At 40.5% G+C, this 24,362-nt stretch overlaps 1 protein-coding gene across 1 annotated transcript in view; it reads right to left on the bottom strand.

Annotated features, from left to right (window-relative positions):
- The window catches only part of LOC121515535 (hepatocyte growth factor), a 34,366-nt gene that overhangs the window by 6,271 nt on the left and 3,733 nt on the right, over positions 1-24,362 (bottom strand). The window contains exons 5-16 of the mRNA XM_041796357.1: positions 18,517-18,665; positions 15,434-15,554; positions 14,328-14,446; positions 8,784-8,949; positions 8,554-8,687; positions 7,667-7,760; positions 6,392-6,522; positions 4,874-4,903; positions 4,227-4,332; positions 1,868-1,942; positions 1,472-1,621; positions 1,266-1,372 (exon numbers count right to left, since the gene is read on the bottom strand). Coding sequence (XP_041652291.1) covers positions 1,266-1,372; positions 1,472-1,621; positions 1,868-1,942; positions 4,227-4,332; positions 4,874-4,903; positions 6,392-6,522; positions 7,667-7,760; positions 8,554-8,687; positions 8,784-8,949; positions 14,328-14,446; positions 15,434-15,554; positions 18,517-18,665 — 1,382 coding nt within the window. The remainder of the gene's footprint in view (positions 1-1,265; positions 1,373-1,471; positions 1,622-1,867; positions 1,943-4,226; positions 4,333-4,873; positions 4,904-6,391; positions 6,523-7,666; positions 7,761-8,553; positions 8,688-8,783; positions 8,950-14,327; positions 14,447-15,433; positions 15,555-18,516; positions 18,666-24,362) is intronic.

The raw sequence follows: 24,362 nt of genomic DNA, 5'->3' as shown, positions 1-24,362 counted from the left end.
CACAGTGCAGATGGTGTGTTTGTGGTGATGTGCAGTGTTTGGTGTACATCAAATGCAGCATCAGGTCTGATGGCCAAAAAGCAATATTTTGGTCTCATCAGGCCAAAGAACTTTCCTTGACTCGACCATGGAGTCTTGCACATGCATTTTGGTGAACTCTAGTCCAGATTTAAAGAGTTTTCTTTATCAGTGGCTTCTCTCTGCCACTCTATCATAAGCTTTGACTGGTAAGGAAATTGGGCAACAGTTGTATGAAAAATCTCTCCCATCTCATTCAGAGTAGTCACGGGTGTCTTGGTGGCCTCTCTCACTAGTCTCCTTGCATAGGCAATCAATTGTGAGGATAGCCTGATGATGGTTTAAGGTTGAAGGATGATTTACACATGTGGCATATTTCTTCCATTTCTTGATGATGCATTTAACTGAACTATAGAGGATATACAGTGCCTTGAAAAATGTTTTGTATCATCCCCTGACTTACACTTTTCAATAACCCTTTCTCTGGATTTTTTGGAGTGTTCTTTTATCTTCATGGTGTAATGGTTGCCAGGAATATTGATTAACTAGTGACTAGACCTTCCAGACACAGGTGTCTTTAAATCACAATCACTAAAGACACATTCACTACACTCAGGTAATCCCCATTTCACCAGTTGTGAGACTACTAGTACCGACCAGCTGGACCTCTGTTGAATTAGGTCAGTCACTTTGAAGGGGGTGGGGGGTTGGTATTTATTTGTACTGTTTGTTTGTACTTAGCAAACAAGCAATGTTATATTAACCATGATGGTTTTATAAATGCAAAAACAGGGTAAAACATCCAAGGGTGTAAATACCTCGCATAGTCACTGTAAATGCATGAATTTCAGACCTCAATGTCATCATGATTAAAACTGACAACCCTTAAAGTAAAACTTCTAAATTTTCACCATGACCTGATTTCAAGAGCAAGATTAAGTCTGAATGGATTATGAATAAATCATGGAGGTTAAAACTTTTATTAGAAATATAAATCTTTTGTTCAAGCCACCCAACAAGAAATACTTACCTGTGGTTAAGAAACAGCCATTTAATAAAAGGAACCCATTTTTAAAGGGGTTGTCTTACAATATACACATCCACCTTATTTAATTTTTTAGAAATAATATGCAGCTAATCTAAGACTGCTGCAGGAGAAATCCAATATTAAGGTGATATATCACAAACCTGGAGGGAAAGTATAAACACAGCTTCTGCAGCATAAGTATAATATAGAATATCTGTACCTTTAGTTTCTCCCCAGCCGTACATTTTACATGTGGTTCCCTCTGGAATGGCGCAGCCAGCCAAAGGGAGCTGAATGGCATGGACGTTGTCTGCTGGAAGGGCAGGCCTGGACACATTTAATGAACAAATAAAGCATCATTAACATTAAACATGCACATGAACATACATCAATGTATCCATGAGATAACTTTTACCCCATACTTACTTTGACAGCCTCAAGAGGGCCAAACTGGAACCCTCAGGACCACATATCACATGAGCGATGCTGACTTCCTGTCTCTGAGACCAGTCAGGAGCACCCTCTCGAATATCCGAGACTCCCAACCACACCCGATACTCACTGAGGTCTGGAACACTGGACAGGCACAAGACAAGAGTTAAAACTCAATAAAATATCCTGCTTGTTTTATAAACCTGGGCTGATTGGGACAGACAGCAGTAGCTGCAGAAAGCCAGGTGGGGACTGAGGTTTGACTAAAGAGAAAAACATATCAACTGAAAACATAAATCTGACATGTAATACACTGGAGGTATAAAGGAGCATAAACTTTAGAGCACAGAGAAAGAAATGACATTAACAGACAGTGAACAATAAAATTACCATGAGGAGAAGCACTGTCTGTCAGTGAGCACCCACTCCTCACGTATGAGTGAGCCTCCGCACCAATGCATCGACCTATGAGAGGGCAAAATAATAAATACACATCAATAGCTAATCAGAGGTACATTGAGTTTAATTCACATAAACGCAGCTGTTTGCCAAATTTGTAAAACATTAGGAGATAATAGTAGAATGAAAATCTGTTGGTTAAAGCCAATAGAACCAGATTTCAAAAGGATCTTTAATGTTTCTAAAAGTTCTCAGGTGTCAGTAAAGTAGAGAACCTGTCATTATATGCCTTTGAAGTGTACTATTTTATGAACAAAGTCCAGATAAGGTCATGTAAAGAAAAACATATTTCTAAAATAAAACTCTAAATGTGAGCATTAGAATACTCAGAATTCATACAACTCTATATATCACCAGCCATTCTCAACCTTTTGTCCTTCAAACACCTCCAAAGTGTTTCAAAGAAAAGCTCACTGCCATTAAAAAGGACATAAATTTTAATATTCTTATTAAAATACCCCAAGATCATAGGTCTACACATATTCTTACATAAAACCTTCAATAAAGTGATTTTTAAGTGTTCTACCATGACTTCAGTGTATATGTGCAAAGCAAATGTTGACGACCTTCAAGTAGACAAGCCCCCTGCCTCCTCTGAGATCTTTGCCTCCCCAAAACCAATTAAAACAAAGCTTGTCAATGTCAAAGTTTTGACAGATTTCTACAGAGTAATTCCAATTAAACAAAAAAAAATGGCTTAATAAACAAGTGACTGCATAAAGTGACTGACCCAATTCAACAGAGGTCCAGCTAATTGGTACTAGTTGTCTCATAATCATAGAAAGGGGATCACTTGAGTGCAGTGAATGTGACTCCAATGATGTATCTGGAAGGTATCAGTATTCCTGGCTACCATAACACCATGAAGACAAAAGAACACTCCAAGTAACTCAGAGAAAAGGTCATTGAAAAGCATCAGTCAGGGGATGAATACAAAAAATTTTCCAAGTCACTGACCATCCCTTTAGACTTCAGTTAAATTCATCATCAAGAAATGGAAGGAGTATGGCACATGTGTAAATCTGCCAAGATCAGGGGCCGTCCTCACTAACCGAGTGACCCTGCAAGAAGGAGACTAGTGAGAGAGGTCACCTAGACACCTATGACTACTCTGAAAGAGTTACAAGCTTCAGCAGCTGAGATGGTAGAGACTCTGCATCCAACAACTGTTAACCAGGGTCTTCACCAGTCATCGCTTTTAAACTAATACATCTTGACTTGAGTTTGCCTAAAGGCATGTGGGAGACTCCATGGTAAAGTGGAAAAAAAGTTATTTGGTCTGATGAGAGCAAAATCATGCTTTTTGGCCACCAGATGAGGCGTCATGTTTGCCAGACACCAAACACTACACATCACGACAAACATACCACTTATGCAAGCATCATGCTGAGGGGATGCTTCTCAGCAGCCAGCCCTGGATGGCTTGTAAAGTCCTTGAGGACAATCTTATTCTGTCTGCGAGAGGTCTACGGTTTAGGAGAAGGTTTATTTTTTAGCAAGACAATGACTTGAAGCATACAGTGTAAGCTACAAAGAAATGGTTAAAACACAACAAGGTGAATGTTCTGGAGTGGCTGAGTCAAAGCCCAGACCTCAACCCAATAGAAAATTTGGATTTGAAAAGGACTGTTTATGCTTAATATCCTTGAAACCTGACAGTTTTAGCAGTTTTTCAAAGAATGGAGTAAAACTGCAGTCTCCAGATGTGCAAGCTTGACTGAAACCTATCCACACAGACTCAATGCTGTGATTGCAGCCAAAGTTGCATCTACTACATACTGACTTGAAGGGGATGACTATTTATGCAGTCACTTACACAAAATATTTTAATTCAATAGACATTACTTTGTAGAAATCTGTTTTCACTTTGACATGAAAGAGTTTTTTTGTAATATTTTTGTCAAAAAGCCAAATGACATTGACCATGATTAATTTCTAAATCAATAAAAGGGTAAAACATCCAGGGGGGTGAATACTTTTTATAGGCTCTGTACATACTCCATACAGAAAACTTAATATTTAATAACTCATTTTGTAATATGGTATCAAGAGTGGCTTGTCAGCTTGTCACCTTGGCTTACCAGGCAGCCTAAAGTAAAGGAACTGCATTTTTTTTAACTTTTGAATTTGCTTTACTAAATAAAAAAAAAAAAAAAACATCTCGGCATGGTCTTTATGTAATACCATAGAAATGCTATTGCAATTTGTCAGGAATTCAGGTCAGGATGGTCTACTGTTCTCCTTCAGTGGAGAAGGAAAAGGGAGTAGAATATGAAATGCACAGTCCTACCCTTTCTGTATGCTGACCATCCAGCTGCCATCAGATATGCCCACTGGAGCTCCTCCAACTATCCTGGTTCTTTTATGGACAAAACAGCCCACAGAGGACAGCTCACCTGAAAATTCAGATACACACAAATACACTCACCACAGTCATATTTCAATCCAACATTTACAGCAGTATTTAATGGGAGATATAAATTCACAGGCAGAGATATACTTAATATAATGATGAGTTATTGTTTACTCAAGAGGCACTTGAGCTGCCTAATGATCCCCTATAATCACCATCACAGTATATATAAAACCTAACCAGTTACACTGATGAGGCACTTCATTACGGTGGTTAGTAGTTTATGTATCACATGGGTCTCATTTGAACTCTTTATGTAAAGAGATGAAGGGCCATATCTTCTGCACTTGAGTTAATATGTGAAAAGAAGGTACACAACCTCTCACACTCACTTGTTCAGTATACATAAAAATACTAACAGATGCCCCTTGATAAAATAATTTATTGTATTGTGTCACTTAATGGCTGAAGATAAAAAAAGAGTCAAATCAGTTTCCAAAAGCACCAACACTTTAAAAGGTCTTTAAATACAGATCAGCCTATTGCAAACAACAACAGATGGACCAAATGATAAAGACACTCACCCATTGGAAGGGTATTATCAGAAATATGACCTGCAGAGAGGAGAGAAACATGGGTTTAGACGTTATTACAGACCCAGGAGAAAAGGTAACCTCATGCTGGGGTGGGAAATTGTTCAATGGACAAACCATTATGGGTGTCAAATTCCCACTTTGTCAGTTCTGTTCTCCACCGTGTCTTAAAATGTCACATTCTCTGTTATTTTATTGATTGATATTATTAAAAAGAACCAGAACTTTAAATAAACTACATCAACTTTATAAGATGTTTGGGAGAGGAATAAATTCATAGAAATAAAAAAATTCAGTAACCAATCCTATACCAGCTATCGTTCACTTTTCACATCCATTTATTATATATTTTCATCAACAGATCATGATAGTTAATTATCATTATCTACTAATTTTAAATAACTTTTATCATGTCTAAGGTTACGAGAAAACATATAGAGTGCCATCCTCATCCTCACAAACTAAGTGGCCTTGCAAGAAAGAGACTAGTGAGAGAGGCCGCCAAGACACCTGTGACTACTCTGAAGGAGTTACAGAGTTTCCCAAAAGGCATGTGAGAGACTCCATGGTTAAGTGGAATGAAGTTCTGGTCTAATGAGACCAAAACCATGTGTTTTGACCATCAGACAAGATGCCAAGTTTGGTGGACACCAAACACTGCACATGGCCACAAACACACCAACCCCACATTGAAGCACAGTGGTGGCAGCATCATGCTGTGGAGATGCTTCTAGGCAGCCAGCCCTAGAAGGCTGTAACTTTGTAGAAATAATTTTTCCACTTTGACATTTATATTTTTGCAAAATAGCCAAATTATATTGACCATGATTGATTTAGGCATTCAAGTGGGTGAATATACTTTATAGACACTGTACCTGTGTAGCTTATTCATCAAGTAATACAAACAATAATAGAAACTTATCAAGATGCATGACAGATAAATTGCATTAAAACATCTAAAAAACAGCTGAACTGTTGGCAAACAGAAACCTTGGATAGTAAGAGGAATATTGAGTCAACATGAAAAATCCGTGTTATGGCCTGCCAACACCTGGTACAAATTCTGAATGAAATACACACGTTAATTGATGTGAATTACTGCAGACACCAAAGTTGTTTGATAAAATACAGTGCAGCTAACACCGAATAATGATCAAAGAGAGACATGCACAACTATACACATATGCAAGTGCACACAATAACAATGGCTCTTCCATGTGGGAACGGTTAGAAGTAGCCCTTCCCTGTCTTCCAGATGAGTTGTGAATGTCCTCTGACACACACTGACTTGCGAGTGCAGACAGACCTACACACTGCAAATGAAATGTGTGTCTGTGTGCAAGTGAGACACATCACTAGACAGGGGGGCAAACAAATCCACACTAGCTCTGTCTGAGATTACATTTTCAGAAAAGTATGGCAAACTTGGATTTCTCACAGATTGTTGTCTCTGGCTGTACGTCTCTATTTCAGACTGTGTGCACTGTGGAAGTCATTGCATGCGCTCACATGGTTTGACATTGCAGTACTCCCAGGGAATGGCAGAATTGTTGGTGAAACACCAGGGACCGTGTTTGTCCTTATCAGGATTTCTGCAGTAGTTTCCCTCCAGGCCAGCCGTCAGCATGCCCCTCTCACCACTAAGCAAACAAAAACACAAAAAGATACAAGAAATAACTATTTCATCAACAGGTTATAAGATACAGATATACTTTTATATGCACTAAAAAAACATATTTTACTTTCCTTTTCCCCTTTAAGGCCATACATTGGCTTCTGATGAAAGCAACTTTGATTTATAACTATTAAGCTGAATTAATTTGGTCTGATTAAATCTAGACAATCATACTGCACAGCTGTGCAGGCTCTGTCTCTGCAGACCAGATAAGAAGGTGATCTGCAGAGAAATTACTCACCGAGACAGAAAGCACCCACCTACACTCTCATTTCTTATATGTGCTCATGCAGACATATCCCACACATGAGAAACCACACACTTTTCCCACACTGACTGATTTGTTGGAAATTGCAAAGAAAAACTGAGGCATACAAGAACGATGCTGGGCACCAAATCACAGCAATCCAAAGGTTTTAGTCTTTGTGTCCCAGCGGCTAGCAAAACAGCCAGTACTCACTATGAGTCGCTAACCCTGACCTCTGACCCCTTTGGCAGGAGCCAAGCGATGCAGCTGATTGGCTTTGAAGTGTTCCCTACAAAGGAGGAGTTCTGGGTCAAAGGTGGGGAGTGAAGTGTATTTCTCCCCCAGCCAAGTTATCACATGGAGTCATTCCTGCTGCGTTAGGTCATGTTCAGGGAAACACTCTCCAAGCTATTAGGAGATGCTGGAGAGGCGAGTCACGGCACCCTCAGGAGCCATTTTCTCCTCAGAGAAACAAGAGGCCCGACTTAATCCGCTAACGACAATAAGACTTAACTAGAGGTCGATAAAAGGTCGCCCTCCTTGCACTAACAACTGGGTCTCAGGTTTGCACACATGGTTCTCGACACATTCCTCTGCACACGATTCCGGCAATCTTCCTCCTGTCTAAACCTGTGAATTTTTTGTATTTTCTGCTTGTTATGAGTGGTTTCCCTTGATCATGCTCAGCTTTTTGACCTGCTGTGATGAGTAACGCGTGGTTGAGTTGTTTGACATCTTGATCTCTCTTTTAGGCAGAGGAGCTTGTCTGCATTTTATTGATGGACCATGTCTGTTTTCTGCATAATCCTGGAGTTTGGGAAAGTTATTAGGTCAAAAAGTAGGAGTAATCCAGTGGGCAGACCTGTTGCTGTGGTCTCTCCAGGGAGCACAAGGCAGGTTTGATCTAGTCCTTGACAGCTCTCCTTGGTAAGTCTCTCCAAAGCCTTCGTAGCAGTCTGTACATGGAGAAAGAGAGGAAACCAATGAGACAGGCACATAATTCCTGCTTGTTTTAAGTGATGCACAATAGTGTCTGCTCTGTATTATGTATATTAATAAGCACCTGCAGCCTGCATTATCACAACAATAGTTTGTGCATTCTTTGCTCTGAAGTGTAGAGAAAAACAAGACAAAGAGCACTGCAGTGTAGTCAATCACACTAAAAAGCAGAGATTCTGAGCTATTGTGGTTGCATCTTGAAAGTGCATCACTAGAAAAACACATAAATAAGAACCTGAAGCTGGCTGTCACCCTGCATCTCATTTTTATCTCTGGGAACATTTTCAACCCTCAAGAGTGGATCACAACACGACCACAGAGAGGGTTTAAAATCCCAATGCAAGTCCACGTAATTCTAGAGACGTACCCCACGAGATCCCTGGGGAAATCTGCATTCGTGTACTCAGCCATAGATCTGCATCTTTGCCTTCAAAATCTCATGCTACCCCAGAAAAAATCTCATCCAGCACTAATCCCCCCACTCCATCTTCCCCTGCCCGATGAGACCAGACAGTGTGTGACGTTGAGCTGCTGTCAGAGTTGGTTAATGTGAGGCATGGTGGTCAGTCCTTCCCACAGTCCTACAGGGCTGTACTACCCCACAGGGATGAGGATACGTGGTAACAAGCCCGGTCTCATGTGAACTCAGCTGTCTACAGAAAATGCTGAATATTTCTCCGCTTCAGACGAAGAGAAAATCGGCTTTTCCCTCGCTGTTTGATTGTCAAATAAAGCCGTTGAGTCCCTCACCGTTGACAGGCTTGTTTTGGGTGCCACACTGGGGGATGTTGGTGCAGAACATTGTGCGAACTCTCGGATCTGTAGTGAAGCACCAGGGGACTTCTTGGCCATCTGGATTGCGGCAGTAGTTTTCTCTAAGGTCTCTGGAAAACACAGGGAAGTGATCAAGTAATCTGTGAGGTATAAGTGCAAGCAGGTGAGAGAGTAAGTGGATGGCCGTAAAGAAGAGTGTGACTCACTTGCAGGGGTAGGCTTCAGGTAGGAATGTGTGGTTATGGGGATACTGAGAGTCCCAGCGTTGGCAGATTAGTCCAGTGGGCAACAGGTCTACAGTGCCCCTATAACCCTCACCACGACCCAGGTAACACTCTGTTGTTTCCACCACATTGCTTTTGGGAGGAGTTTCTGTGAAAGAACATAAAGTTATTAAGAGGGAGACAGGGGGTTAAAGTAGCATACAGAATGCCTAATGTCCATTTAAAGTATTAAACATATAAGCCTTTAATGATTTTGTACAACAGAAGAGTTTGTTGTCAACCACCAGGACTAACAAGTGTTTGAATTTAAGTTTCAAACCCATCCAAAGTTCAGCACAAGTCTCTTCTCTGGCATCCTGTAGACACTCAGGTAAAGATATGGCTCTGTCAATTGTTAAAACTGCCATAACCTGATGATAGAAGATCGTTCTGCCTGCTGCTACATGTTTGAGTCAAAATCAAATTCAAGTGTCCTGAGTTCACTGACATTCCTGAGAGTCCACCCATTTCCTTTATGTCTTTTACAGAAAGGCCATTTTCCCGATTTTCCCAAGTTTTCTCAGCAATATTAGCCTGCTCCTGAGTTGTATAAAGGCTTACAAAATTTCTGTGTTATAAATCTTTTTTACTGATATTTTGTGGTATTCTTATATTTTGAGGTAGTGGATTTTTTTTTTTTATCTTTGTTTGCTGTAAGCCATAATCATCAACATTTAAACAAAAAAGTCTCACTCAAAGTTTCACTTCTGAACATTTTCATGCTATTCTTATTTTTTGAGATGCACCTGTTAATGAAAAGTCTCACACAGTGACATCACAAACAGGAGAAACTGAGGCACGGTTACATTACAAGCCTTAAACACTGTTTTCCTCAACTACACACACAGTAAAAAGTTTTCACCCTGGATGACAATTTCCAAAAGGTGTTTTTTAGTGACCTAAAATGCTATTTGCATGTGTACAATGGGCAAACTGTTCACGAATGCAGAAAAGCCTCTATTTTTAAAGATAACCACTTTTGTGTGGAGTAGTCCTAAAAGATTCAAAAGGAAAAAATCCACTGAAAATTCGTGACTGCTCAGCTTCACGCTCATGTTTGACTGGTTTTAGAAATCTGAAGTCTTTCTCTCATCTTTTAAGCCAACTCTGTTCTTTTTTTACAAGTATATTTGGCTTCATCTTCTGGAAACAAAAAATGAATCTTTTCAAACTGGTGAAGCTTTCTGGTGAAAAATATGCATGCACTCTTGCACATTTGCGTGTGTGTGTTCTCACGGGATACGTGGCATAGATGCAGTAATTTATGCAAAAGAAGCTCCAACCAATTACTGAGTGTATAAATGAGAATAATTTACCAGAAGGTCATCATTCCTGTATTATAAACCCTTTTTTGCACTGATGTTTGTGATATTCTAATGTTTTAAGATAGTAGATTTTCATTCTTCTTAATCTTGATTTTTTTGATTCTTCCGTAATCATCAAGATTAAAACTAAAAAAGTTGAAATATTTCACTTTGTATGAGAAGAATCTAGAATATGTGGAAATTTCACTTCGCGTTATGCAGTTCTGTATGGAGTTTACTCCTCAGTAGGGGCTATGTCATGTTTGTTGCTCTGATTGGCCCGTAAAGATAGGGCAGGACATCAGGGATAAAAGATATGTTGACCTAGTTGGAGGATTCAGAGCTCAACAGTACCTGTCCATAGCTACCTGGATAGTCATGGCTACAACATTTGATTTGGTGCAACGGAGAGGCTGAAGGAATTACGTATCCCATAATCTACTGCAGTTCCCTTAATTCATTGTTAATGTATTCATCAACAGCCACCATCGTCATTCATGGGTGTGGTAGACATTTTAATGGTTACAGCAGGCCCTGAAAATCTGGTACAGCCTACTCCATGATGCATGTGGATGCCCCCAGCATCTAGACCGGCCCAGAGGGTCCAAGGCACCCAGTATGTAGTGAGTTGGATCAGGCCCAGGGAGGCGTGCTAGGTGCCTGTAAAAGCCAGCTGCCATTCCTGTGTCAAGCAGCTGTCCCTTACCATGCCCTTGCCAATGATACCCAAAAATTTGCTGAAGAGAAGCTGTCGCAAAGGAAGTCCAGTCAGAGCCTCTGGCCATCAGTCAATGTCCAGGCCTCACAAGAATATAGCAAGAGCTAAAAACCCTGACTTTTGTCTGCAACGCATTGACCGATGTGTTAGTCCAAGCCTGTGGCTGATCTCAACCTTGCAGTCAGCAGATCGATAGATTACACTGCCACAGTGGGTGAACTGCTCTACAATTTCCACACTCTCACATTCACTGACATATATTCAATGGCAGCATCCAAGGCATCCCCAAATCCCTGGATCTTTGATTTGGCCCAAGAGACATGCATTCCCAGAGCTCCAGCCTCCTCACTCAGCAAGTTCAGACCCCAAAAGGACATCTACGGTCTCCACAAGGATCACAGCATCATCAGCAAAGTCCAGTGATCTGTACATCACCAAATGACAGTGCACAGTTGGCTGCCCCTGTTACTTGCTCAATTAGCCAGTCCACAGGTACTGAAGAGCATAGTGGCTAAACACACCCCAGAATTAACTAAGAAGTCAAAGGTGGCACCACCACTCTTCACAGCACTCTCTGTTAAAATAATCAAACCCTCTATGGAGAAAATGAATGGGTCTGTTACTTCTTCAACCTCACTGTTGAGCTCCATAGCCTCTGTACACAGGGTGCATAAGCCTTCTGCACCCCCCCAAAAGTCTTTTCTTCAATTAGAAAAAATATTCAACACCTATTTTTAGGATTCACAGAAATAGCAAATTATCGCATTGTGTCATGGCATGTGATCCCAAAAATATATCCTGAATTTTCTGGTGTGATTTCTCAAACTGGAAAAGGAAGTTCTAATTTAAGTTGAAATTTGAACAAGAAAGGCAGACTCAAATAACTCCCAAATTTGGATGAAATGGATGGAGGGATGTAGAAAATTAGAACTATAAACTTCAGAGAGAGTTGGAAGTTGGAGAACTTTGTAAGAGTTAGGTGAACCTGGAATGAACCTTGGCACTGCACTCAAACCCTGGTGAACCACAAAATATTACACATACTTTCCATTTGCCTGCCCTTCTATTATTGCTCCCACTCAAACTCAGTACACAGAAGTCCTGATTATAGTCATAAAAATCACACATAGCAAGATTTTATCCCCCAGCTGTCAACAGCCCATGGTCCAAACAGTAACAGACAATTTACTCTGAAAAGGAGTGATGCCCAGAATCAATTGGCCCAAAAAATTTCCAATGTGTGGCTGCACTGTCAGGTATTAAATGTGATTACACTTGAGCCTCAAACACAGCTCTTTATTTGGTTGGAATTAGATTATTGTACAATCATGAACAATCCTAGAGGAGATTTTCACTGTAGCAGGTCTTGGATCACTCACTGGGTTCATCTTGCCATGTGTAAACGATAATATGGCAAAAAATGGAAAAGCAAGGCAGATAATTTTATCAGGTCTACTTTTTTAAAAAGAAGCCCTGCTCATTACATGCAGATTGATAAAGTTTATTAGCCTGAATTGACTCTGTGTGAGGCTGCAAATTATCAACACTCGACGCCAGACATTTTCTATCAATACAACATGTCTAAAAATAGATACTCACTCGTTGTGACAGTAAACAAAAGAGCAAGCCTCGACAAAAGAACACTTTGTCTCCCTGTCTCCTGCTCTCCCGTCTCTGCCTTGTTTTGATTAAGACTAACTGGGTCGTAAACTTGGTCTGTTCCCAACAAACTCCCATATCAGAGTCAGAGAGATGGAGACAGTGCGGGCTGGGAGACAGATTTTAGTGGGGGGAAAAAACAGGGGGGAGCAGTGAATCACGTCCACATGGAGGAGTGCCATCTAGTAAACATTGTGCCAGGACTGCTGATGGCTGCAGCAGGCAAACAGGCCAGTCGCTCTCTGAGGAGAGAGCAGGCGAGCCCAACAATAACAGCAGCACGCTCTCTGTTTTATGTCGTACAGGACCACAGTGGCTGTCTCAGTGACTCATCACTGATTACAGCTCAGAGCATCACTATCTACCACTTTACTACAAGTGTAAGGACACACAAAACAGATGTAACACATGCACATCAATCACACATAAGAGGTGTAATGAAAGCAATCTGCTCATAGTGTGTATGACCCCGCTGTTGTGTCTGTGTGTAACAGGAGGTTAATATGGAGCAGTCACTGAGCCCTGTGCAGTTTGACTCCCGCACATAAGGGCTGGCATAGAACAATAAACAGCTGGCCAGTGGCGTAGGGGGAAAATAAACATTCTGGCTATTAGAGGAGACATAACAGAGAGCCAAACCTAAGGAAGGAACTCTGTGTTGGTCCGCATGTATGTCTACTCTACAGCACCAATGACAGGGCTATGAGTGGGAAATGAAAGGTGCAGGAAGTTGTAAATTCTGGTGTGGTTGGTTATGCTTCATGAATCTGCACAGAATAGTAACACATTCATGTACAAGCATAAACAGACTCCACTTTAACATGCAGGACCAGGGGTGCTGCAAGGATGTATGGGTCATCACTCACTATAACAGCCCAAATCAACCCTGCGTAATTACAATAACCACACCTGGATAAGGATACAAATAATTTTATATATTTGTAGCTCCAACTTTCTGTTACACGGAAATAAAGAGAAAGTGTAAAACATTTTGTTCAGATTTTTTTAGTGAAGCAGAGTAAAGGGAAGTTAGAACAGCTACTTCAACCCTTGTGTACCCAGCTCCAATCACTGACTCGATCTAACAGCATGAAAATGGTGGATTCTACCAGTGGGAATAGAGACCTAAGCCAAGGGGAGACTGAAGTTTTAGGACTGTTGAGGCTCCAGCGACTTTTAATCTGACGTGTGTAAGCATTTTGGTTCCCTGGTGTCAAGAAATGAGAAAGGAAAAAAGGTGACGAACAAACCAAAACAGTATACAAACACTGCCAGACTGCAGTGACACACTTGATGGGGAATACGAGTGATACAAGTAGCCACCTGGCAAATCATCACCCCAAAAAGATTCAGGAAGATGGCAGAAGCAAAATCCAGCCAGGCCAAAAGACCCTAAATGAAGCGTTCACAATCCCACTTTCCCCAAACAGTGCGAGGGCTCAACAGAAGGTGTATCAGTGAATTTATCTGCAAAGACCTACAGAGCTCAGACTCAGTGTGCAGAAGCTCCTCATGTGCTGTCGGCAGACAGCAGCGCTTTATAGATTTACTGAGCAGAGCAGAGAGAAAGTTACCTTTTTAGTAATGAAAACAAGTAAAAAAGTTAGTATCAGACATATTGATTAATGCAGTGTGAAGATGGTTTTCTCTTATTCATATTATTGTTAAATAGTGATGTACTCGTGCTTTACATTTTAAGGGCCCCTGTGTTACACCCCCCCATCCCCCCACCCCAAAATGCATGACAAATGCTAATGCAGCCAATAGTACACACACACACACAAACAGACATGCACACATGCCTACCACAAACTTTGATGTCGCAGTACTCCCAGGGTGTGCTGGGGTCCGTGGTAAAGCACCATGGTCTGTGGCGTCCGTCTGGGTTCCTACAATAGTTGTCATCCAGGCCTTTGTCAGGATATCTAATAGAAAAAAATAAAAAATGCATCTTAGACGCTTTATATGAGTGGACAGAGTAACACAAAAATAATATCATAAAGTGCAAAGCATAGCTCTCTGAATTGAAGAAAAGTACAAGTGGCAGAACATACTTAAATTTTCATCCTCAGTTCAATCATGAGCGAGGGAAAAAAAGCAGAAATATGTTTCCATTTTCTGTCTGAATCCTTAGGAGGACAGTAGAATTTAGGAATAATTCACCATCGCATGCAACTCAAGCATTAACAACTGGAATGGTGCAACAAGGGCTCCATCTGTGAATCTGCTCAGCGCTCAGGGGAGCGAGGGAGATAATAGGCAGCACAACTACAGGTGTTGTAAAGCAATTCAACCCAGAAAGGCTCTCATCCCTGCAGGCCTCCTGCCTCTAGGCTTGCAGCATCAGCTCTGTGGGACCCTCTCATTACATTAGTGCTATGAGCAGTGTGGGACCCCGTTCACACAAACACCAGGATGATTAAGGATGTGTTAACGAGTCCTCGCTAATCCAGACCACCTGCCAAACGTCGGGTCGGAGCACTCTTTCAACTACACACGCACACTGCAGACACGCACAAGCACAGGAGATCATGTAAGGAATACTAATGCAGGCTGATAAAATATAGCCTCCCTCAAATAGGTATAAGATTAACTCACGGCTGGATGTGAGCTTGCTTTGTAATTTCAGAGTTTAAAGGAATTTGGGACAATTTAGTGGGATTGAAGAGTTTTCCCAGCAAAGTGCAGCTAAAATACACAATTACTGGACTGTGATGGCATTCCTTTAGGGAAAGACTCCAGATCACTTTATCTGCAGAGTTAGTGAAACCAAATCACACTTAAAAATGTATCATTAAGTCTTCGCATGCTTTTGGCTGCTAAATGACATATAATATATCTTAGTGTGTGGGCTTTACTGTGATTGAGTTTGCATGATTTACAGTGATGCAGATGTGAGTGTCACACAGTACCTCTTGGGGTGGTACAGGTGTTTGTGTGGTCCGTCCAGGTCCCAGCGCTGGCATTCCTTTCCACTCTCTGTGTGGTCCATGGGTCCCCTGTAATCTTCGCCATTACAGGTCATACACTCAACTACACAAACAAACAAACAAACAGAGCAGAAGCTTAGAGAAACTCAGAATTGAACATAAATCCATTCCCCTGTCTTAGCTCTATAACTGACTCTTTTCTTTTACCACCAAAAGCAAACAGTGAAGGCTGATAATGAAATGCACTCGCTGCCTTTAGACATCCTACAATGGCAAACCAAACATCTGTAAATAAAAAGGTATTTTAAATTCTTGTCAGCACTGCCACTGGGTCGGATAATGAAAAAGTGATTTATGGCTCACAGACTGAAAGACCTTTTGTTTTCATTTTTTGAGAAAGTTTCACACAAGGCCACTGAAGGTAGAGGGCTTTCACAAGAAAAGTATGTACATTTAGGATACCTTGCAACACAGCTGAAACTTGATGCGTGAGGGACAATTTAAATCAATGATAGAAACAAATGCCAATCCTCTTGCTGTTTGCAGTTCTCTTTTTGACATAGAAAAGAAATGAACAGACATTGGGAAAGTTTGAGAGTGAACTAAGAATAGGTTTTGTTTCTGCAAGGTGTGCAGGGAACAAGAAAAAAAACACTGTGAAAACATTTCATGGAGCTGAAAAACTATGTAGCACAACCAAAATTAATGACATTCACTGGGAAGCAGATTTTAACTTCATCACCAAACAAGTGCAAGAGCCACTCATATTATTACATGCAGCCATGTCTTAATGATTTGGCCTGAAAAATAACTCAAAACAGCCATAATGCTGCTCTGTTCGCAATAGCTGTTGCAATTCAACAGCTATGTGTGTCTCATTTAACTGGCTGTTTGATATAAGAAAATTCAACAGTGTTTGATAAATCAGGGTTGTTTTACTTGAAAAACAACTGCCATTGTTGGTGAGACACAATAGCTAGTCACTGGGAGAAATATTTTTTTTCCATGCCCATTACATCCCCAGAAGACCCAACAGTCATACCTCCAACAGAGACCCCAGGAATAGGGTGGCTCCATGAATCTGTTTAAATGAATTGTATATAAGTTCTACCACAAGGAGTCTCTCAATCAACACATTAACAAAAGATGGCGAGCTCAGCTCTACCCACCTCTGCTGCTTACATCTTGTTTAGAACTGAAGTCTGCTCATTTTATGAGGGAGAAAAGCTGTTAAAAAGGGACTTCCTGGTTTACGTTATAAGCAAACCCTGAGGTTTTTTGGTTGCTCTCAGCTTTAACATCTCTCTCCTTCATTGTGTGAAGTTCATTCATGAAACAAAAACACTGTTTAGTAAGTACACCTCAGACTACCTCAGACTGTAGAGGTCTCTGTTCAGCTTAGACATGTCTAGTGGGGCCACAATGCCATGGAATTAGGATGGTGGGGGGAGTGATGTTTTACAGGGGAAGATTGGGCAACAGAATGCATACACAATGTCTGAGAACAATCGAGGTCCATCACAAGTAAGCAGGATATAACATGAAGGAGATACAGCAACAGAATGGTGACTTCAACTGTTCATGCTTCCTTATCTAGTCTTTGACCAAACAATCAACTGACTTTTTTTGTCCACCTTAGCAGCTCTATCATGAAGACATGGACTCTAACGACTGCAAGATTTAAGCATGTGAGGTAATATAAAAGTGCAACTAAAATATCTGGCATGGGAGAAGTCTTTTTTCATTCATTGTAGAGATACCAGTGTAAAAGTTCTACATAAATGGTCATCCTTTGCATCTGTCAGTGGTGTTTTTACAATTCACTATCATTTGTATCATTCACTGGATCCTAACAGAGAGGGTGGGATTTAAAGGGGAAGCCACAATTGAAAAGTTAACCACGCTAAAATAAATCTCAACACTAAATATCACAATCACAAAGCCATATCTAGTCTTTAACACACTCAAGGTCCTGATATTGTACCCTGAAATAATTATGCAACATTTCAAAATAAAAGTCTTCTTAAAAGTTTAATAGAACTCCTTAGGTTATGAGACTAAACACCATGTAATGTGTTGCACTAATGAAGTTGTGAAACTCTTTAACGTAATAAAGTCACCTTTTGTTGTGATGTGAGTCATACACACGGTGCAGTGTAAACGACAGAGAACGTGGATTAGAACCAGATGTTTATGAGTCCACTCACTGTTGTCATGACAGAGCACATTTTAACCACTGGCTGCATGTGTGCTTGCCCACGCCATGCTTGTGTGTCTGTGTGCATGTTTCCCATTAAGAGGCTAATTTCTAAAGAAACCCTTCTGGATATTTTCTTCTGAGTAACTTTCTGTCATCATAAAAAGTCATCACTGCTGTCGCGACCACTGATAACCTGTTGAAACAACACATGTGAGTCTGAGAGCCAACAAGCTTCCCAGCCTGGTTCCTCATTATCATGATGCAGTGTCATACATGAAGAGGAAACAGCCTGTCTGACAGCATGAATCCCTTGGGGTTAGATAACAGGGGTCCTTATCATCTCCTCCTTCAGGGAGACATCAGCGCCTGACAGTAATGTGTGTGTGATATAACATAGAGGCTGACACACCACTGGGAAAGTAAATATCTTAGTTTTTCTTAAAGAGATCCATTACTCAACAACAGTTTTCCTCTACATGTGCACAGGGATGAATGAAACAGCTAACAGTTTATCTGTTGGAGACGACAGGGGATGAATATCCTCCGACATTCTTTGGGTTCACACCACTTAGGAACTCTGTGCCTGATGGAATGAGAGAGGATAGCATAAACTGAACCACACACCTGGAAACAGCTGCAGCTGGCTTTAGCAAATAAAGAAACTCCCCACTCACAGATGTAGAGCAGCCACGGCCAGCGTGGCTCTGTCCAAAGCTCTGTGTGATTGTGTAATTTGCTGCAGCTCATTTCAGACTATCAAACCTCAATTGGAGCAGCAATTTGCAATTTGAAATGGGCATTAGTTTTCTATAAATGTCCTCTCAGATGGATAGAGACGCATTTTCTTCATGTGCGTGTGGCCCACCTTGTGAACACTGAGGTATGCCGCACTCCTGGTGTCTGAGGTGTGGCCGAGGGTCTGTAGTGAAGCACCACGGGCCGACGGTGGAGTTGTCCGGGTTGCGACAGTAGTTTTCTCTGAGGTCCTTCTTCCTGAACCTCTTGGATGTGAATCTGTCAGGAGCAGAGACACAGTTAGAGCAGACACGTGTACAGTTGCCAAATACTTCATCTAGCATGCAGAGCTACCTCCTTTTGAAAAAAAACACCCAAGGCCACAGTTAGTGTTGTCTTTTATCTCTGGCAGAATAACGGCACCTATGCAGTGTGAGAGCTGCTGCAGCTCTGACAGCTGAAACCTGGCTGTTGACACAACCAATGGAAACGGACAAGTTGCGGTAAATGTAACAAATCAAGCCATCAGTGACATGTTCGTTAACATAAGAAACCACATTAACGAGTGGAAGCATCGTTAGTCTTCCCTGAGGCAGGCTCTGAATGTCGTGTAAACACTGACAAATGACTCATATCTTCTACATCAGGCAAGCACATGACTGCAGTCATCAGTTGTGATGATGAACCTGTACGTCAAACTGTGTTTTTCCAAAAGAGAAGGAAAAAACATAAAGTTCTAGAGTCAACTTTAAGTGAGAGTGGCTGAAAAGAGGAGAAACCTTTCCCTGATAAAAATGCAATTAATACTTCAAGTATGTGCATTGGTACATGTGTGTTTCAGAGGTTCCCATGCCTGTACACTGATAAAGCATACAAAGCACATGAGTTCAATTACCTGGCCTACAAAGACGATAATAGCACTTGATAAAGAAGGTTCAGCGGAGGAACAACCCTACCCTGCCCTCTTTGATTTGTCTGCTGCAGCGCCATCTCACTACAAAGCCTGTCAGAGTCATTTACTAGCTCAGAGTGAGGGGGAGAGCAGAAGGAAGGAGGAAGACTGTGCTTCAGACATAATAAATGTGTGTCATGTTTAAGGTTCTCTGATTGTTGTTAATAGTTTGCTCATGATGAACTTTGTCCCTGTTCTACAACAGTTTTCCCATGTGTTCTTTCTATTATTTCTCCAGGGACACAAAAAACTGCCCTGGGACTCTTTGTTCTACAGAGACAATGCAAAACCATATTGGTTTAAAGCTCACGTGAAAAAACTGTCCTCCATTTTTGGATTCAAAACCAGCGTTTCTGTTTAATGGATAAATTTCATGATGAGGAAGAAAAGCAGTTAAAAGTGGCCTTCCTTATAAGCAGCCGAGGAGGGCAGAGGAGAACAGCACGCCTTGTCTCTGCTTCTGTTACAGCATCAGGTGTGAAGGATGGAGATTTGTGTTAGAGGTTGGGTTTTGATAATAGAATATATGGTCTATGGCAGAATGGCCATTTACAAGTAACAGCACAAAAATGAAAGACATACAGCAACAGAACAGCAGCATCCAGGAGTTTAGACTTTGTATCAGTCTTTGATCTAACATCCAGTATTTCCATCCATGGCATGTATGAATCTACTGTCTCTGTCATAGTGGCTCTGTTATAGCAAGAAACACACCATCAGATTCACAACCATAGAAATGTATAATTCTCTGCTTCTTTGGACAATTGGAACTGTTTGAGGTAATGTAAATTCTCAACTTTTATACAGTACATTCATCATTTAGAACAACTCAGTGTCAAAATGGTGATAGTTTTTCCACCACCACACATGTAGAATTTTACTCTGACATGTCTACATGTATTTAAAAAAATACTATTCCTACTATCATATACATTGCAGACCCCCTTTGCTTCTTTCACTTTTGCTATGTTGTATATATATATATACATATATATATATATATACATATATAGTGCTTAACAAAGTTATTAGACCACCTGTCATAAAAACAAGAAAACATAAATATTAATATAATATAATAACCAAAAACTTCTTATTTTGTATGGCCTCCTTTGGCCTTGATAACAGCTTGCATTCTTGCTGGCATTATTTTTCTGTACTTTTCAACAATCTCTTTTGTTATTGAGTTCCAAATAGTTTCTAGCTGTTCCCACAGACTTGCTTTAGATTAAACTTTTGCGCGATCAATCTTTGAATCTACTAAATCCCAAATTTGTTCAATAGGATTCAAATCTGGACTTTGACTTGGCCAGTCCATCAGTTCCAGTACTCCAGATCCCTTTTTCTTGGTCAAATAGTCTCTGCACAGCTTTGAAGTATGCTTGGGGTCATTGTCTTGTTGGTATGAACCCACGACCAATCAGATTCAGTCCAGAAGGGATTCCATGATGCACTAAGATGTTGTGGTAGATGTTCTTGTTCATGATACCGTAGTTTTTCACTTATTTGCCCACACCGTATCCACAAATGGAACCCCATACCATAATGGAATCTCCACCGTGTTTCACTGTGGGTGCGATGCATCTGGCATCAAAACGTTCTCCAGCTTTTCTGCGGACATAAACACGACGATGCTGACCTAAGAGTTCAAACTTGGACTCATCCATCCAGAGTACCTTCTTCCAGTCATCAACAGTCCAGTGTTCATGCTCCCTGGCAAATCTGAGGCATTTCTGGATGTTTGCAGGCCTCAATAATGGCTCCTTAGCAGCTATTCTTCCCTTTAAGCCTTGTTCCGTCAGTCGTCTGCTTATGGTCATTCTGGAGACTTTCTCAGACTCTGATCTAGAAGCATTCATCTCTGCCTGAAGATCAGCAGTGGTCTTTCTTCTGTCTCTAGTACTTAAAATCTTGAGGTGTCTGACATCTGCTTCAGTTAACTTTGGTTTCCTGCCTCTTCTTTGGTGCATTTTGTAAGTACCAGTCTCGGAAATTGACTCCGAAGCATACTTGACCACACTGTGAGAGCACTTTATGTCTTTCCCTATTTGTCTCAGAGACCATCCAGCATCATGAAGTGCTTTAATGAGGACTCTTTCATTTTCAGTGAGATCTCCACGTTTTACCAGGAATGAGCGATTTCAAAATGAATTCACCTTTTTATACCCAAATTTGAGCCGGCTCACTGGGCTTCTCTGAGAAGTCAGAAATGAATCAAGCATAACATTCAACCACTAAAACTCATTTTTCTGTTCAGGAATGCAAGTAAATAACTATAATTTGAAATATTAATCAAAAAATAATAATGTGCTTCATTATTTTTTCAGTTTTTTTGTAAATCAGTAAATTTGAAAATTCATGGATAACAATCATAATTATATTTTAGCATTAAAAATATTATTTGGGTTAAAGAGCTTCTACATATTGGTGTATTAACCATTGCAGAAACATAAAAAATGGTTTAGGTTATTACCAATGCTGTTAATTTAGGGCAGCTGTGGCATAAACCTTACTTTGGTTAGGGTTAGGGTGGTCTAATAAATTTGTTAAGCACTCTAAGTATGCAAACCATTTGCAAAACACTTGAAATTTAGTTAAATGCCTCTCATTTCTGTTGATCTTTGCTGAGATATTTCTACACCTTGACTGGAGTCCACGTGTGGTAAATAAAATTCATTGGACACGACCAGAGCAACCATCACTGCAGTCCTCCACTGATCTGGGATTTATTTTTTTCTTCAGTGCAGACCACATGGAAGCCTGCTTGGAGTTTGCAACATACTACAATTAAAAAGCCAAGCAGGTCTTCACGTGTTTTGCACTGAAAAGAGACTTTTGTCTACCAACTCTGCCATGAAGTCTAGATCAGTGAAGGGCTGCAGTGATGGCTATCCTTCTGGAACTTTCTCCCATTACCACATGGGATCACTGCAGCTCAGTCAGAGTCACCATCGGGTGCTTCGTCACCTCTCTTACTAAGGCCAGGTTTGGCCAGGTGACCAGCTTTTGGAGGAGTCCTGGTTGTGTCAAACTTGAGAATTATAGAGGCCACTGTGCTCATGGGAACTTTCAGTGCAGCACACATTTTTTGTTGCCTTGCCCAGATCTGTTCCTTGCAACAATCTTGTCTCTGAGCTCTGCAGGCATTTGACCTCATAGCTTGATTTTTGCTCTGTTATGCACTGTCAGCTGTCAGGCCTTCTATAAAGAGGAGTGTGCTTTTCCAAATCATGTCCAACCAATTTAATTTACCACAGGTGGAGTCCAGTCAAGGTTTAGAAACATCTAAGCAAAGACCAACAGTGATGGGAGGCATTTAAGCTTAATTTCCATTGTTATTGCGAAGGGCCTGATTATTTATGATATTACAGGTTTTTTTAATTTTTTTTTAATAATTTTCAAAAAATAAAAATCTTAATTGTAATCTCTTAATCTCTATTTCAATTTGTTATTACGGGGTACTGAGTGTAGATTAACAGGAAAAAATATGATTTTCTTTTGTTTCCAACTGTTGCATCAGGCTGTAACATACCTGAAAACATATAAACTGTATATGATTATAGGAATAACCATTTTAAAATAAATGTAGATATTTGGCAACCTCATGTAGATGCTCTGTCCTCTTTTGTCCTGAAGCATCTATTCAGCTAAATAGAAAACAATACATTCTTTGATAGTTTTGTAAATGATGAATACAGAAATCTTACTGCTCAGCGGGCATTTACAAAAGTTTATTGCCAAGCCAACTTTCGTAATCCTGCATATGGTATTGCTTCCCCAGAATCTTTTGTTTTTAAACACCATTTAATTGGTAATTTTTCCACATTGGAGCTAATCTGTATCAGAGAATGCTTTTCTGGGAATTTGCTAGGGGAATATCTACAGCTTGACGAAAGGCTGCGTATTATTATTTTATTTTTTATTTAACCTTTATTTAACCAGATAAAACCGGTTGAGATCGAGGTCTCTTTTACAAGGGTGGCCAAGAGATCAACAACATATGTCATAATAAATAATAGATTTCAGTGCCAGATTACAACAATAAATTAAAACAAACAGTACTTTTGAAAGTGCACAGGTATTTGCAGATAAAGTGCTCGAAAGTGAAATGAATTCAGACAATTTCAAATCAGTCTGGAGAGAATTTCATGCAGAGATGGCAGCAAAACTGAACGCTTTTTTCCCCAATTCAGTCCTGACACAAGGAACAAGCAGATGAACAACGTTGCTAAAGTGCAAGGCATAGTGGCTTTCAGTTCTTTGAAGAAGAGCACATAAATAAGAAGGAGCTAAGCCAAGTAGAGCCTTATAAATTAGAGTCATCCAGTGAGTGTACCTGCGAGCACTCAGAGAAGGCCAGCCAGATTTAGCATAGAGTTCACAGTGATGAGTGAGTCGACTACAACCAGTGCACAGTGATAAACAGTGTTCAAAGACTGTGGACATTTAGCTGAAGCAGGCATATATAGAACATCACCATAATCAAGCAAGTGTAGAATGTTTGCAGATACGAGGTATTCTCAAGCACTGAGAGAGAAGCAGGGCTTGTTTCTGTAATAGAAACCTAATTTAACCCTGAGTTTGGTGACCATCTGGTAATGTGTGCTTTGAAAGAAAGCTCTCGATCAATAAGAAAACCCAGATACTTATAGATAGACACTAATTCAACGGGTACACCCTGCAAAGTTGAGATAGAGGGGATATTCCCTGATAACTCACTCTTATTCGAAAATACCATTTCCATATTAAATATCATATTAGATATGATGCTAATCCCAGCAAAACCCACACAGAAGAAAACACAGACATGAACACCTAGATAAACAGTAGGGCTGCAGCAGGAAATGATCTGTGACTCAGTAAAGCGTTACAATGAGGTCAGTTCTGATGAATGAGTGCTCCCAGGAGCCTAATCAACCCCCAATATATCATACTCATGTACACAAAGTACACACACATGTACAAGCTAGCCTCTAGCTACTAGCTAATTGCATCACAAACAGGCCAGCACTTACAGTAAGAAG

This window comes from Cheilinus undulatus, linkage group 9 (assembly GCF_018320785.1).
Source record: "Cheilinus undulatus linkage group 9, ASM1832078v1, whole genome shotgun sequence".
In the NCBI taxonomy this organism is placed as follows: Eukaryota; Metazoa; Chordata; class Actinopteri; order Labriformes; family Labridae; genus Cheilinus; species Cheilinus undulatus.
This window is presented reverse-complemented; position numbering and strand designations above follow the sequence as displayed.